We start from the raw sequence: 16,528 nt of genomic DNA, 5'->3' as shown, positions 1-16,528 counted from the left end.
AGTTAAACTACCTATCAGTTTGTCTCTTCTTACTTCACATCAATTGCAGATATAATGAAATGAATCAACTACTTGAATAAAGTCATGTCCTTTCTTATATTTAATAAAGGAAATTCAATTGAGATCTTTCACATCTTAGAGCAAGCCTTATCTAGCCTATCAGTTTAGGTAAATCTACTTTCTACATTTAACGCTTACATTTAACTTCTAAAGTTAACAAACGTTATTTAGAATTCCGAAAACATCTAAACAACTGTACTTAATTTGCAACCATACAAGGTTTTATGAAAAAACAAAACAAAATACTAGGGCTTCCCTGGTGGCTCAGTGGTTAAGAATCCTGGGGACACGGGTTCGAGCCCCGGTCGGGGAAGACCCCACCCCACATGCCGCGGAGCAAGAAAGGTGGGAACTTGGCATAGTCACTCCAATAGGGTAGGACGGTGCAGATGTCTTCCTGGTCACCGGCCTCCGGTCCCCCTAACCCCGTGAAAGAAGCAACCCAGGGACGGTCGAGGAGGATAGAAGAGCGAGGGAGGAAGAAGGGGGGGCGGGGGTGGAGAGAGGGGGTGAACTCTGAGTAAAATGAATCAACAAAACCCTGAGAAAACCGAAGGAAAAAAGCGGAGCCTGCTGAGGAGACGCGGCGGCGGCAGCTTCGGCTCCAACGGCAGCCGCCACGGTGATGGCGGCAGCGGGCCTACAAGAGACGGCAGGCGGGGCACCTGACGGAGCCGGCGTCGAGCGGCTTCACCGAGTTGTAGTGCTCCCCGTACATGGAGTAGCTCCTGTAGACCAGGGTGAGCGGCTTCTTGGTGTACTCCTCTCCGAAGACGACGGCGGGCGAGTTGGCCTGGATCACCTCGATGGGGGTCTGCAGGACGTGCGACAGGGCCCTCAGCTCGAGCTGGCCTCCACACGACGCGCTGAACACGATGTCGTCGCAGTAGCTCAAGAAGTCGTCGCGGCTGCAGGCGTCGCCCGTTACGGGGTCGCTGCAGAAGGGCAGGAAGTCCTCGACATGCTTCCACATGTACTCGGCGGTGCGCCTCCACAGGCTCTCCACGGTCACGGAGGACACCAGCTGGTCTTGGATGGCGCGGTACATGCAGTGGCCGCCGGCCGGGATATCCTTCATCTCCAGATTCCTGGCCCACAGGATGGCGTCGAGCTTCATTTCCTCGTCATGGCGGAAGCTGGCCAGATGCTCCATCTCAGCCTTGGCCATCCTCTCCTGCCTTTCTCTCTCGAGGGCCACCTTTCTTTCGCGCCTTCTCCGTGCCCTCGAGAGGTGAGGAGCCTTGTCCTCGAGATCCAGCTTGCCCAGATCTTCAGTGACTGAATCGACGTTGCTGTTATCAGGGAAACTCTCCTGGAACTTCTGCAGCTCCTGCTGGTGCTTCTGCTCCATCTCGGCCTCGAGGCGGGCCATATCGAGGAGCAACTGCTTTCTTCTCTTCTCGTCGCTCTTGGGGACCGAGCTCTTCATGCTCTGAATGTGGGCCTGCAGCTCTGCCTTCTCGCGCTTGTGGCGTCGTAACATCCGCTGATGCTCACTCTGTGAATCTCCCATGATGTTTAAGGGCAGGCGAGAATCGAAGTTTGGTGGCTGAAGTACCGCTACAGTTCGCGTCAACAGTCTAACCACCCAACTGGCTAGAGCTCCTCAGCCTCCCGTGGCGGCTGTACTCTCTTCCCCTCACCCGCGGTTGCCCTCACTCTATTAACGGCCCTCTCTGCCATTGGCCACTGTCTCTCCACGGCTACGCCTCCTAAACACTCCTGGCACTAGGATTGGCTGTTGGGAGACACTACATATGCCCCCATCAGACCCCGTAGCAAGGGGTGCTTCCGGTTTTAGCGGGGTTCCTGTCCCGGATGTAAAATCCCGCCTTTGTGCATTACGTGCAGCAACTGAGCTTGTGGAGATTTTCGTGGGCTCTGAACTGCGTACTTCACTTCCTAGCCTGAACACAGTGCAGACACTGGTCGTGCTTGAGAATCACGTGACAAATACTGTTACACCAGATGAATGTGCTCTGACACCGGACTTCCCATTGCTCCCAGTGTTCAGGAGGCAATGTGGCTCTCTCCAGTTCTTTAGTTGCCTTGACTGATGAACCCTTAATTTTGTGTATCAGAACAAGATATTTCCTTATGTTCCTGGGAACACAGAATCCTTTCAGTTTAGGCCTCAAATCCACCCTGTCCCATCTCAGTGTGAGAAAGCAACAACCTTAAAGTTCACTACAGCTGAGCAGACTTCGTCTTGTGCCAACAGAATGCACCTACCCTAAACTCCCCTTCTCCTGGGTTCCCAGCTTCCAAAATGGGCTCCCATGAAGCATGACAGTTGGCCTTCATCAAGCCACTTCCTTCTGATTATTTTGAATCTCTAAAAGTTCTAAAAAATAAAATAAAATCCCTAAGCTCTTTCAAACATGCTCTCATCCTGCCCCACTCTGCTCATCTGTATCTTGAATTCCCAAACAGGAAGGCTGTTATGACAACCTCCTCCCTGTTACAAATGAGGAAAGTGGACATTGGTCCAAGTTTTTACATATATCAAAACTTCAGTCGTTTTTATTGCTAACTAGGATTCCATGATATGGATGTACTGTAGTTCACTTAACCATTCACCTGTTGAAGGACATCCGGGCTGTTTCCAGTTTGGGGTTGTTACAACCCCTGCTATAAACATCCATATACAGGTTTTTTGTGTGAGCACAAGGCTTCATTTCTCTGGGAAAAAAATGCCCAGGAGTGCAATTTCTGGGTCATATTATAAGTGTATGTTTAGTTTGTGAAGAAGCTATTTTCCAGAGTGGTTGTACCATTGTGCGTTCTCACCAGCAGTGTATGCGGAATCAGGTTTCTCTGCATCCTCACCAGCATTTGGTGGTGTCATAATTTTTTATTTTTAGTCATTCTGATAGATGTGTAGTGGTCTCATTTTACAAATTACTTTGCAGCTTCGTTTTTCTAATGAGTACTTAAAATATGAAGCTACTTTGAGGAAAACACTGAATTAAAAATTTTTTAACTTGCATTATTCATTATAATGATTTTCTGTGTTTCAAGAAAGCTTTTAACTTTTAATCATGCTAGCTATTGTGTATGGAGGTAGCACTACAATACTGAAATTTTTTAAATTTAACATTTAGAGCAAGCCTGTTAGGGAAATTTTTATTCACTGGAAAAAAGTCATGGCTAATTGTTTTTTCATTAAAAAAAGAAAAGCATTTGCAATTTTAAATGATGTTTTTCTTAATTAAAAAAGGTCTTTTGTTTGCAGAAAAAAATACTACAAAATGATTTTAATGAGTCTCACAGTATCTAGGAATCTTTACACTGATTGATTTTTATTGAAATACAATATAAAATAAAACTGTAATATATGCTCACTGTCAATAATCTGGAGAAATTAAATTCCATAATTCTCCTGGGAGAAAACCCCTGTTAACATTTTTTTTTTTTTTTTTTTTGCGGTACACGGGCCTCTCACCGCTGTGGCCTCTCCCGTTGCGGAGCACAGGCTCTGGACGCGCAGGCTCAGCGGCCATGGCTCGCGGGCCCAGCCGCTCCGCGGCATGTGGGATCTTCTCGGACCGGGGCACGAACCCGTGTCCCCTGCATCGGCAGGCAGACTCTCAACCACTGCGCCACCGGGGAAGCCCTCTGTTAACATTTTGTGTTTATTCTTGCCATGCCTATTCTACTCAAATAGAACTGTTAAACAAAGAAACAACAGGCCCAAAATGAAGTCACGTGTGCTATGCCCCACATCAGTAAACCAAGACTTAATACGTAACCAAATTGCAGTTTTAGCCCATCCCATGAAAGTGACTTTAACCAGTCAGTCTGGAATTTCCTGGCCAGCACTAGTGAGGTAGTCTGCCACATAGACCCCTGCCTTCCCCAAAAGGAAGGTGACCTTTGTCTGAAATAACCCCTTATTTTGTTGATGACTTCTTTGTCCCACCCCTTCTCTGCCTTTCAAAACCTTCCATTTTGTACAGTTCCTTGGAGCTGCTCTCTGCTTGCTAGATGGGATGCTGTCCGATTTGTGAATTGCTGAATAAAGCCAATTGATCTTCAAATTCACTCAGGTGAATTTTGTTCGTTAACAGAACTCTAAGCGGTGCTCCCTGCCATCCTGTCTGCCTATCGCCCTCCCCACCTTGGCCTCTGGGGACCTCCCTTCTCTCTTCAAAGGTCAGTGAGGGAAATACATCAAGGCTAAAAATTTGACCTGGCTCAAAGTAAAAAGTCAAAACAACAAACAACAAAGCAAAACAGAAAGTTCTTAAATTTCAAAGTTTCTGCGGCAATTTCTTTGTGTCACCAAGGTTTAGTGGTTCTGCTTTTAGACAAGGCATTGTAGTGGGCCTCAGGTCTCTGCATCAGTAGAAGCAGAAGAAAGAAACAGAAACTGCTTTGCAAATGATGCAAAACTCAAAATCCATTGTGGGTCCGATTTCAGGAAACAATTATACTGCTTTTAATGGAATTAATGATCCCCTCATCTTAGCAATGAAGGAAGGAAGGGCCAGAGAGGGGGAGTGTTGGGCTGATGGTCACACTGCAGAATTCCACGGCTGACTCGTCTGTGTCACTTTTCCCACCGCACTGTGCTGCTGCCACACGCAGCCTTGACATGACTCTTGGCTGTAAGTCAGGCAGAACAGTCCCAACATAGTTTCTGGGGCCATCGGGAGGAATCCCTCATGAAACGGTTGTAAATTCATCTATGAGATTCAAAGAGGCCTTGTACATGCCCTCTGACAATGCCCATGTGTGAGCGAGAGACTCTTCATGAGCTCTGCAAGCCTGAAATCGCCTTGTAAAGGTGGAGGGCAGGCCTGGAGAGGAGAAATTCCTGCGCTGGAACACACGTGCATCTGCCCCTAGGGCCTGCCTCCTCCTTGGCCAAAGCAAAGAGCCTGTTCAAGCAAACTCAAGTGGATTTAAAGAAACACACTTATTTTTCCCTGAAAAAGTAATGTGTTCGGGCTTCCCTGGTGGTGCACTGGTTAAGAATCCACCTGCCAATGCAGTGGACACAGGTTCAAGCCCTGGTCCAGGAAGATCCCACATGCCTCGGAGCAACTAAGCCCGTGTGCCACAACTACTGAAGCTCGCGTGCCTAGAGCCCGTGCTCCACAACAAGAGAAGCCACCGCAATGAGAAGCCCGCACACTGCAACAAAGAGTAGCCCCCGCTCAGGGCAATTAGAGAAAGCCTCGTGCAGCAACAAAGACCCTACAAAGCCAAAAACAAATAAAAGAAAGTAAAAATCTCATAATCTCACAATTCAGACTTCACAATTCACTGCTGACATTTGGCTTGTAGCTTTTTAGTGTTTCATTTATATATGCATGTATCTGTATGTATATAACTGTATAAATGGATATGTATACATATGTATATATAATATGATTTTTATTATAGTAAAATAAATACAATTTACCATTTTAACCAAAAGATGTGGAATTTAGACTTTACTGTCTCTGAGGATTATTTGCTTTCCTTGAAAGCAGTGGGATGTGTGTATGACAAAGAGACAGGCTGTGAACTGTGGTCAAATAGTTACCTACTAGAGAACTACAGGAGGAAGGATGTAGAGCCCTCCCTGCATTGTCCTGCTGAAGCTCCTGTCTTATTATTATCAACTGAAAAAATCTGAGCTTCGTGACTACTGATGGCTGACACACTCTTGTCTTGCTACTGCTTTTATTTATTTATTTATTTGGCTATGCCATGTGGCTTGTGGGATCTTAGTTCCCTGACCAGGGATTGAACTCGGGCCCTTGGCAGTGAAAGCGTGGAGTCCTGACCACTGGACGACCCGGGAAATCCTGAACTGCTTTTATTCTTAAAATTTGATTATATAGTTAAAATTTTAAACTCTATTTCTATTTTGAATCATCAGTGCTTTTACACCCTATTCTCAGCTGCTGAGTTGGACTCCTTGAGTTTCTTGTGTATCCTTTCTAAGATAGTCTGTGCTCACTCACATGCTCCTTTCAGTTTGGCTCAGAGGTACAAAAAGCTTTAGTGTACAAAGGTTGTATACGTGAAACTGGGGACACTCTACTTGATTGGTAACTGAAGGGATTTTTAAGGGCCTATCTCAGTGGACCTTTTCCTGAGTTACTCCAGCCAGAAACCAGGGAATCACCTCTGATCCTGTCTTTGTCTTTACCCGCCACATAAAACAAATGTTAATTCTACTCCCAGTGTCCATCACTTTGGTCCCCTGTTCTCTCCCTGCTGCCACAGCCCCAGGCCAGGTCAGCCTCGTCTGTCATGGATGAAAAGACAGCCTCTCAAATCAGCTTCTTGCCTCCAATCTCTCTCCTTGCAATCCATTCTTTCCCCTAAGATTCCTTATGTCTAAAGCATAGCTCTGATGTCTCATTCCTTCTGAAAAACAAACTTTTAACGGATTCTATTGCCTCTAGAGTACAGAAGACTTTTTTCCACAAAGGATGGAGCAAGTGGCAGAAATAGTCTCTCTTCTCCGATGTGGCTGGTCACTGAATCTGGGCCCTACGGGAAGGCAGCTCATGATCAGAAACTCATGACTGGGATCAGAACCCGGTTACTCCCAGGACCCCTCAGGGATGCTTGCATTCCTGGGAATGGACAAACACTCATTCACATCAGACTGCCACAGGCCCCCGAGTTCTCACTTACTCCTTAGAGAGCCCACTCCCCAGGGGCTAGAATACCCCGAGTAGCCCGTTCTTGGTTTCAAGGTAGCTGAGAAGCCCAGATAAAGCGGCTTCGTGGACATGGGAAAACACCGCTGCCGCTGCCCATTTCCTTCCGCTTTTGTTTCAAACAAAATTCTGACGTGATTTTCCAAGAACTTTGAACTCACCTCCAATTCCAGGAACGCCTTATTATTAGCCTCTTCCTAGGAGGTGACTCAATTTGGTGATGAACCTTGGTGGATTCACCTCGGCCACCCTGGTCACTGCAGTCCCTCCCCTGCCAGCTCCCACAGATGCAAGATGGCAGGGGCTCCGGATTTTGTTTCTCACAGGTTCAAAGGAGCAACAGAGCGCGTGTGCTCATGGGCTTCACTCTGATTGGGCGGGCCCAAGCCATAGATTCACCTTGAGCCAATCACTGTGGCCCGGAAGAATCGGTGCTTTGATTGGCAGACCTGAAAGGGGAGGGTCCTGGAGGTGAACCGCTGTCACCCCAAGAGGGTGACAGGGGTTCGCACCCCCAAAAAGGAGATTGGAGGCTTTTGTGGTAATGGAGGGAAACAGACGCTGGAGATGCGAACAACCCTTCTTTTTTTTTTTTTTTTTTTTTTTTTTTGTGGTACGCGGGCCTCTCACTGCCGTGGCCCCTCCCATTGCGGAGCACAGGCTCCGGACGCGCAGGCCCAGCGGCCATGGCCCACAGGCCCAGCCGCTCCGCGGCATGTGGGATCCTCCCAGACCGGGGCACGAACCCGTGTCCCCTGCATTGGCAGGCAGACTCTCGATTCAGGATCGCCCATTCCCCGCGCCTCCCCCACCCTTGCTTTCCGTGGGCCTGTCCGCCTCTGGCCTTGAGTCACTTCCCCCGCCATGCCCCACCCCGCCCAGGCGGCCTCCCCTCCCAGGCCCCCGTGGCTCAGCTTCCCTGGCCCCGCGCCCTCACCCCTCTTCCCGCGAACACGCGGGAGCATCCTTCCCCGCCCCCATCTCCTGACTGAGGGGGTGCCTGTGCTTTTGCACACCCTGGGGAAAGTCCCCGGGTCACGCGGTTGTGTGTGGGGAGCCTGACGCTCAGGCTCGTCTCCACGCTTCCGCCTACAGAGTCGCGACTAGCGACCGTGGCAAAGCCACCCGGAGCGCGGGCCGACCCCCCGCCCGGCCACTTGAGCGGGCGGGCGGGCGCGCACCCAGGCAGACTCTCAACCACTGCGCCACCAGGGAAGCCCGAACAACCCTTCTTTACTCGTGTCTCGCCCACTGCCACCTCTGGTGTTTGCCTCCTGGGGTCCTCACAGCCTGGGACGCTCTTCCCTTGAGGGCTTCCCCCCTAAATCTGAGATGAACTTTCCGAGCTTCCCGTTCCCTCTTCCTCCCTACTCCAAGCTGGCCCAGAGCATTCCCACTTCACTTCCTCATCTTCTTAACTGGACCACAGCACTTAAGGGTGGGCCTTGGGTTGGCAGTCACTTGGATTTGTGTGCTTCTCATCTCCGAGGCCGTGAGGCTGCCATGGAGAGCACAAACTCAGTCTTAATTATTTTGGGGCCCCTACCCTGGCCTTCCTGGGCCCCTGCCCAGCCAGCAGTGCCTGCTAGTAGAGATACTCAGTGTATTTGGTTGAACTGATTAGGATACTTAAACTGTTTTCAAGCCCCCTCAGATATGTCAGAAGCACTATTTACACACTTGAGAATGTATTCCAGTGTTTCTAGGCTATTCATTAGAACAGGTCCCTTGGGCAACTCTGCAAGCCCGCTCAACCGGTAGTTTTGCACTTCGGAACAAGGGCTGGAGTCAACATTGCAGTTGTGGTGTCTCCACCTTAGGCTATTCCTGCAGCTCCACAATACTCTTCTGTTTCCAAACTCAAGACTCATCAGGGCCATCCCTGGGGGAGGGATGAACATTTCTGTGGTTCTAGAAAGAGGACTCAACTGAGTAAAAGAGGCCTGGCAAATCTCCTTTAGTGCTCCCCCAGCTCCCAGCCCAGGCCTTCCCCATGCCCAGGGGCTTCTGTGGTTCTCTTCTGCCTCACTCCCCACCTCTAAGTAAAAGAAACCTCTTTTGTTTTCAAATTTCTTCTAAATCCCCATTAGACGCTTGAATGGCCTGAAAACCTCTGAGGTGGTGGCTATCCAGCCTGGGCTTACACATCTCCAATAACAGAGAACTCGCCACCTTGTGAGATGGTTTTTCATATCTTTGAATAGCTCTGATTATCAAAACATTTCTTTCTTACGCCAAACCAAGACTGCTTCCCTATTGTTTCTGCCACGTAGTGTTGTGGGGTCATACACAATGTTCAGAGACAGGTCCTAGATTTCTGTGTGTGTGTGTGTGTGTGTGTGTGTGTGTGTGTGTGTGTGTAAAGGAGAGAGACAGAGACAGAGACAGAGAGATAGAGAGACAGAGAAACCAAAACAGGCACAGAGGGAGCTGGAAGGGCCTACAGAGATCATCTAGGTCAATGGTTAACAAAGTGTTTTGGCAAGATTAATTCAGGAGCAGTAAACATATTTAAGGGGCACATTTTTCCTATTCAAAGTCAAGTTGGGACTTGATGGCTGAGTTAATGAGCATATGCATAATCCCCCTAGGAGATACCCACCGAAATAAAACAGAATCAAAATGAGATAAGAAGATGTCTTCTTTTTCCAAGTAGGAACAGGCCACAGACGCAGAGCACAACCTTGGTATCTCCATATGCAAAATAATTTAAACCAAAGTAAAAATGAAGACGCCAGGAAAAAAAGGCACAAGCTACCTGGCTCCTCCCTCGCCCTCCGCGACCCCATGACAAAAGGCCAGTTCACTATTTCTCTTTCCTTTGTTTTCTATCTGTTGCTCCAAGGGCTAGGTTTTCTCTTTCCTTTATTCTTTTTTTTTAAATCTTCTAAATGGGAGCATAGGCAATTCGCTTTTAGTTCTACTGGTGGTTATTTTTATGACGGTAAGCCCCACGCTTAAGCCTACAATTCTCAATTTTTCAACTTCAAAACTGAAATGGTATCTTTGATTCACCCTCTGAGAGATAAGAAAAATTTCACATTTACTCTTTACCTCCTGACTTTGTTGTCTAATTTTTGTCCCTATCTATTTTAGATAAATTATGGTTGTTTTACACAGCATAGCTTTTCTTCCAGGGACTCTACCTGACTGTCAAAGAGTCTCACTTCAAAAAAAGGCCCCGGCGCAATTTCACAAGTATATGGACTATTTCAAACTTTCAAGGAGCAGATAATTCCTATGATATTTAAATTATCCCAGAGGAAGAGGAAGGAAGGAAATAGTGTTTTGAAATCATTTTTTCTAGTTTTTAGATGATACATAGATACAAATTTCTACTTAAGAATTCAATGATATAATGGATAAACAAAATGTGGTATATACACACGATGGACTATTATTCAGCTTTAAAAAGGAAATTCTGACACCTGCTACAACGTGGATGAAGCTTGAAGACATTATGCTATGTGAAATAAGCCAGTCACAAAAGGACAAATATTGTATGATTCCACTTATATGAGGTACATAGGGTAGTCAAATTGAGAGACAGAGAGTAGAATGTTGGTTGCCAGGGGCTGGCAGGAGAGAGAATGAGGTGATATATAGCCTTGCAATAAAAAAATCCAACTCTATCGAAGGACATAGTTTAAAAGGAAAAAGCTCAACACCTTCCTCCTCCCACCCACCCATTTCTTTCCCTCTCCCTAGAGGAAACAATTCATATGGATGATGCAAAATTTACTCAGCTAGTCCTCACTGAGGATATTTAGGTTGTATCTAGAGTTTTACTTGCACAAACAACACTCTAATGAATAGCCTTGAAATATACTGCCGTATAATACGTATACCTGTAGTATAGATCCCTGGATATAGACTGCCAGTTCAAAAGCTATGTGCGTTTTATTTAGTGAGTTAGTTAGGCTTAGATTTATTTATTAACTCATATAGTTCAAAATATCAGCCGTTTAAGAGATTACACAGTGCAAAGCTCCGTCCCATCCTTTTCCCCCAGCAACTTGGTTCCCCTCCTCAAAAGCAACCCATAGTATCATTTAAAATATATTCTTTAGTCATGTACAAGGGAAACAGTATGTTTGAGAATGCCTGTTTCTGCATTCTCCCATCAACACAGCATATTATCAAACTTGACTTCTTTGCTAATCTGACTGATGAAAAATGGTATCTCATTCAATGTGTATTTATTTAATTTGTAATATTATGAGTAAAACCGATGGTTACTAAAGCTGGGAGACCATGCCAGCCTCCCTCTGCAGCTTCTTTCCCACAGCTCCCTCACCTGTCACCTCTACCCTCCAGCTCCACTGAACACGGACACACCATGTTCTTTTTTTTTTTTTAAATGTGGACCATTTTTTTTTAAAGTCTTTATTGAATTTGTTACAACACTGCTTCCGTTTTGTGTTTTGGTTTGTTGGCCTCAAGGCACGTGGGATCCCAGCTTCCCGACCAGGGATCGAACCCTCACCCCCTGCATTGGAAGGAAAACTCCCAACCTCTGGGCCACCAGGGAAGTCCCGACACCCTGTTCTTTCACTCCTGCCTTTGCTCTGGCTGTGTTCTCTGCGAGCTCCTCCTAAGCCTCCCTGCCACCCCAGGTCTGATGAAGTGTCCTTCCTCTGTGCTTCCTTTCATCACAGCACTGGTCATGCTGCCTTCTGTTTATTTCTGTCTATTTTCCGATCTGCCATCTCTACTAGATGGTGAGCGCTGGGACTGGATCTTTATCTCTCTACCTCTACTGTTTATCACCATTCTCTTCAGTAAATATGGAGTGAATGGATGAATGGACAGCTGGCAGTTTCACATGGAGGTCACTGGAATGCAGTTATTCTGTGGGACTGGCTGAAACGAGATTTACCCTCTCATAAGAATGTCATATATGTGGAAGGTGGCACTTGAAATCAGTGGTGAAATGGTGGATTATTCAGTAAGTGGTGTTCGGCTAACTGGTTAATTACCATAATTGGAGAAAATCAGTTTATGTCCTTGTCCTCCACCCAAGTAATTTCCAGGTGGATATGTTAAATAGTGTTAAATATAAAGAGAAAGCATAAGAAACTTGAAAGTATATACGAATATTGATGCAACCTCGGGATGGGGAAGCCCTTTCTAAGCAAGATACCAAGACAGAAACCATAAAGAAAAAGATCGATAGATAGACTCCCTTACAATTTTAAACTTGAGCACACGCAAAAAGTCAGAAACAACACTGAGAGCCTAATAATGTATGGGAAAAACTAGTTTTAAAAAATATCCGAATGAAAAGTGGAAGGACCTATTACAAATCCGTAAGAAGAAGACAAACTTACCCATAAAAAATTAAGCAAATGTCAGGAACAGGCAATAAATTAAGAATTATTTGTTCCAGCATGAATGAAATAGACATGCTAACAAATACTTAGAGGAATATTCTACCTTACTAGTAATCAACAGAGGGTCAACTAATACAGCATTTTTCACCTAACAAATGAGCAAAGATGATAATTTTCAGTGTTTGCAACTATATGGGAAAATAACACTCTCACACCCTGAGAGTGTACATTGGCTCACTCCTTCTGGAGGGCAATTTACCAGTATGCATTGAAAGCCTCTCCTTTGGACCTAGATCACTTCTAGAAATCTTATCAAAGGGGAATAATCAGAAATATAGACAAAGACTCAGCTACAAGGATATTACAGTCGCATATTTGTAGCAGTGAGAAATTGAAAGCAATCTAAATGTCCAGCAATAGAATAGGACAAATAAATTGTGGCACATTCACAGGCTAGAATGCAGGCATTAAAATCATCGTATTGAAGACTAAGGAGAGAAGGAAATGCTTATAATGTATTGTTAAGTTAAAAAAAAAAAGTAGTTCAAATAGAATGATACCAATTTGGTTTTTTTAAAATACGCATGTGTATGTGTGTGTGTAGAAAAAGGGTGGAAGGAAGGAAGATACTGACTGGCCTGAGGAGTCCCCGCACACAGGCCCCCCCGTCCCCAAGAGGACACTCTGCTAAGCCCCAGTGGGATTTGCTTTCACGCTGCAGACCAAGAAGTTTTGGCTTCCACTGTAGGACCTGTGGGAAGAGGCCAAGTGGCTCCAAAATTACTGTAGACAGAATGAAGGGGTGGTTGCTGCCACAGCTGATAGTGTTATAGTCTTAGGCCCCTAGGTAATGATACATTTATTGCACATTTTATACATATTTTCATTTAATGTACCTAACATCCCAAGAGATACCTCTAAGACGGGCAATAACTGTCCCATGTTACTGATGAGGTAACCGAAGCCCAGAAAGATTAGATGACTTAATCCAAGTCACAAAGCTAGGAAGTGGGTATATGAGCGGGGCTTCAAATCCAGATAGGTGTCCTTGTCTTTGGCTGCTAAGGCAAAAGTGCATGATCATGAGGAGTAAATGAAGAATGGTAAGTAAATGAATGAAAGTTGCTTCTGGAATTGAACCCCTTTGGGAACAGTACCCCATGGCTTATGCACACACAATTGCCCAGAACAGTCAACTGTCCTCAGTGACTGTGGTCACTGTTACAAAATGGAACAGACCGCAAATCCCTCATGTCCTGCCAGATCCCACAGCGAAGGCCCCTTCTTGGCTTGTGCTCTGGGCCTGGTTGGAATCTGGCCTGGGTTTACTCTTCCCCATCCTTCCAGCTGAAGGCAAACCCAGTGGAGGAAGTTGGGACAGGCCCAGTGAGATCTTAAGGGTTCCCTAGACAGAATAGTGATTTCTCTTGTATTTAGGGAGAAAGAAGCCTGTAAAATGGGACTCTGCTGGTTTGTTTGCTGCCTTCTGCTGGGCAGAATTCCGTGGGCAGCACCAGGCCCTCCCCCCACTCCCAGCAAGGCCCACATTATCCAGGCAGTGCCCTCTTCACCAACCTATGCCCTCTTCCGCGGCCATGCCCCCTTCCTTGGCCAGTGCACCCTGCCTTCACAACAGTGGCCCCTCTGCATCCAGCGCCTCCCAACTTTATGTGCAGATAACTTCCCTAGCGAGTGCCTCCTCCCCTAGCCAGGTGCCACTCCCTAGCCCTTCCCCATGCAAAAGCCAGGAATCCCTTTTTCACCTTATACCAATTCATACCCTATACCAAGCAGGCCCCTGGTCCTTGTCACCAGCCTATTATTCCCTCTTCCTCACTTCCCTAACCCTGCTCCTCAGTCTATACCCCCTTGGAACCAGGCCCCCTTCCCCAGGTAGTCCCATTTCCCCACATTATGCACCCTGCCCCAGCAGATAAGCCCATCCCCCATCAGAAGCCCTTAACCTGCCTGTGCTTCCAAGCCAGCCAGGCCCTCTTCTCAGCCGGGCTCTCTTTGTCCGTTTAGACCTGCCTCCCCAGCTACCTATGCCCCCTTCCCTGGCCAAGGCTACCTCCCTAGCCTGGTTCCCTTCCCCTCCTAGGCAGGCTTCCCCTATACCCACCTAGACCCTCACCCCAGCGGAGTCACATTCCCAGCCAGTCTCCTCTTTTGCAGCAACCCTACCCAGGCCCCTGCCCCGGCCCCTGCCCCAGCTTCTTACCCACCCACCCCCGCCAGCCCGTGCCCAGGCTCCCTGACCCAACTTGCTTTTCCTTCCCCAGCCTATGTCCCCTTGCCCGGCCAGGCCCCTTTCCCCAGCCAGAGCCTCTTCCTCAGCCTATGCCTCCTTCTTTGGATTGGCCCCCTTTCTAAACCAGCCATCTTACCAGCCTGTGTCCCTCTCTCCAGCCTCTAGCCACTTGCCTGAAGTTTTCCCACCCTGGGCCACAGCCCAGCCTCTTTACCGTCCTATGCTGCCAGCCTCCCCTCCCCAGGCAGGCCTCAACCCCAGCCTGTGTTATTCCCCATGCAGGACCCTTCTGCTCGCAGGCCCCTCACCCAGCCAGGGCCTGTTCCCCGACCTGAGACCCTGTTGACAGCCTCCTTAGCCAGGCTACCCTTCCCCAGGCAAAGCCCCTTTTCAACCCTTTGTCCCCTTGCCCTCACGGGACCCCCTTCTCCAGAAAGGGCCTCCTTCTCATAGCCAGGTGCTTGTGCCCAGCCTTTTCCCTTTTCAGCTGGACCACTTTGCCAAGGAGTTCCCCCTTCACTGGCCTTTCATAGCCAGTGCCAAGTCGCATGATGCTCGACCACCTCAAGCTCCACTCCTACGCCACCTCCATCCGCAAGGCCGTCTTGGCATCCATGGACAATGAAAATATGCACACCCCAGACATCGGGGGCCAGGGCACCACGTCAGAAGTCATCCACGACATCATCCGCCACATCCGCGTCATCAACGGCCGGGCCGTGGAGGCCTAGGCCGTCCCCGGGACGGTCTCGGCCCACCCTTTACATCCGCTTCGCGTCCCCAGCACCCTAATTGGCTCGGTGGGTGGACCCAGAACAAACACACTTCTGCCACCCCCAGAAAAAAAAAAAAAAAAGGCCTCCTTCCCTGGCCAAGCATCCTCCTCTCTCAGCTCTCCATCACCAGTAAAGTCCCCTCCCCAACCATGTGACATTTCCCTGCCTGGACCCCTTCACACACACATGCCCCCAGCTGGGAAGTCTTTCCCAGCCAGACTCCTCCCCACAGCCAGGCTCTCTTCACCCAGGGACCTAACAGCCTCTCCCCCAGTCTAAGCTCATTTCCCTAGGCGGGCCTCCTTCCCAGTAAGGTACCTTTCCTCAACCGGTATACCCCTTCCTCAACCAAACCCCTTCCCTAGCTTATTCCCCCTCCTCAGCCAGACCTTCTCCCCATCCCTAGCCTGTGCCCCCAGCTAGGTCCCTTTCCTCAACCATGTGCCCTCCCTCAGCCAGGACACACGCCTTCCTTCCCAGGCAGGATCCCTGCCCTAGCAGGCCCTCCCCACTTGCTAATCCCCCTCTTCCAGCCAGGTCCATCAACACACCTATTATCCCATGCCCAGCCTATGTCGGTCTCAGCATTCGAACCTCTCCCGACACCAGCTTCCTTTCCTTGCCTGTGCCTCCTTCCCAGGCCCCATTCCCCTGCCAGAGCCCCTCCCCAGGCAGGCCACCTTTCCCTGCCAGGATATTTTCACCCCCCAATCTCCCCCAGCCCAGCCAGTCTCCCATCCTCAGCTTGTGCCACCCTATCAAGTCTGTGCTCCTTTTCCAAGACAGGCCCCTTCCCACATCCAGGCCCCTTCCCCAGCCTCACCCTCTTCCCCAGCTTAAGCCTACTTTCCCAGCCAGATCTCTTTCCCTGGTCAGGTGCCATTCCCCAGGACTTTTCCCCTTTAACACTCAAGGATTCCTCTCTCATCCTTTGCCTCCTAACTCAACTAAGCCTCTTTCCCTTGACCAGCCGAGTCCTCCTTCCCTAAGCAGCCCCCACTCCATTATCCCCTTCCTAGCCTGGCCTCCTTCTTCACCCTGTGCCCCAGTCCACACAGGTGTCCTTACCTAGCCGTCTCCCCTTCTTCTGCCTCGTCCCCTTTCCCCTGCCACGGCCCATTCATCCTCCTAGACTGACCCCTTCCCCAGTTTTCACCCTTTTTCCCAGCCAGGCCCCCTTCTATAGATTATGCCTCCCTTCCTGGCCTATTCTTCCTTCCCCAGCCAGCATTCTCATCCCTATAAAAGGCGCTCTTCTCACAATGCGGCCAAATACCTAGTCTTCTCAGGGACTTCCTCTTCTCAGCCAGCTGGCTATCTGAAAATGTATCTGATGCACACATTTACACAGTGAGCTATCTGGCAGGATTTCTATATTTGTATTTTGAAAAGAGATTCCCCCCAACACACACCCTGCCTTCAAAAAAAAAAAAAAGAAAAAAA

The 16,528-nt window shown here is 48.3% G+C and overlaps 1 protein-coding gene across 1 annotated transcript; it reads right to left on the bottom strand.

Annotated features, from left to right (window-relative positions):
• Nucleotides 1-700: 700 nt before the first annotated feature.
• LOC307069691 (OTU domain-containing protein 6A-like) lies at nt 701-1,573 on the bottom strand (the record flags this gene model as incomplete). The annotated part of the gene is made up of 1 exon (XM_079728044.1): nt 701-1,573. The coding sequence occupies one exon, from the start codon at nt 1,571-1,573 to the stop codon at nt 701-703; it is 873 nt and encodes a 290-aa protein (XP_079584170.1).
• Nucleotides 1,574-16,528: the final 14,955 nt, after the last annotated feature.

The sequence above is a fragment of the Hyperoodon ampullatus genome, assembly GCF_949752795.1.
Source record: "Hyperoodon ampullatus genome assembly, chromosome: X".
NCBI classification, from domain to species: domain Eukaryota; kingdom Metazoa; phylum Chordata; class Mammalia; order Artiodactyla; family Ziphiidae; genus Hyperoodon; species Hyperoodon ampullatus.
The sequence above is the reverse complement of the archived record's forward strand: the minus strand, read 5'-3'. Positions and strand labels throughout refer to the sequence as shown.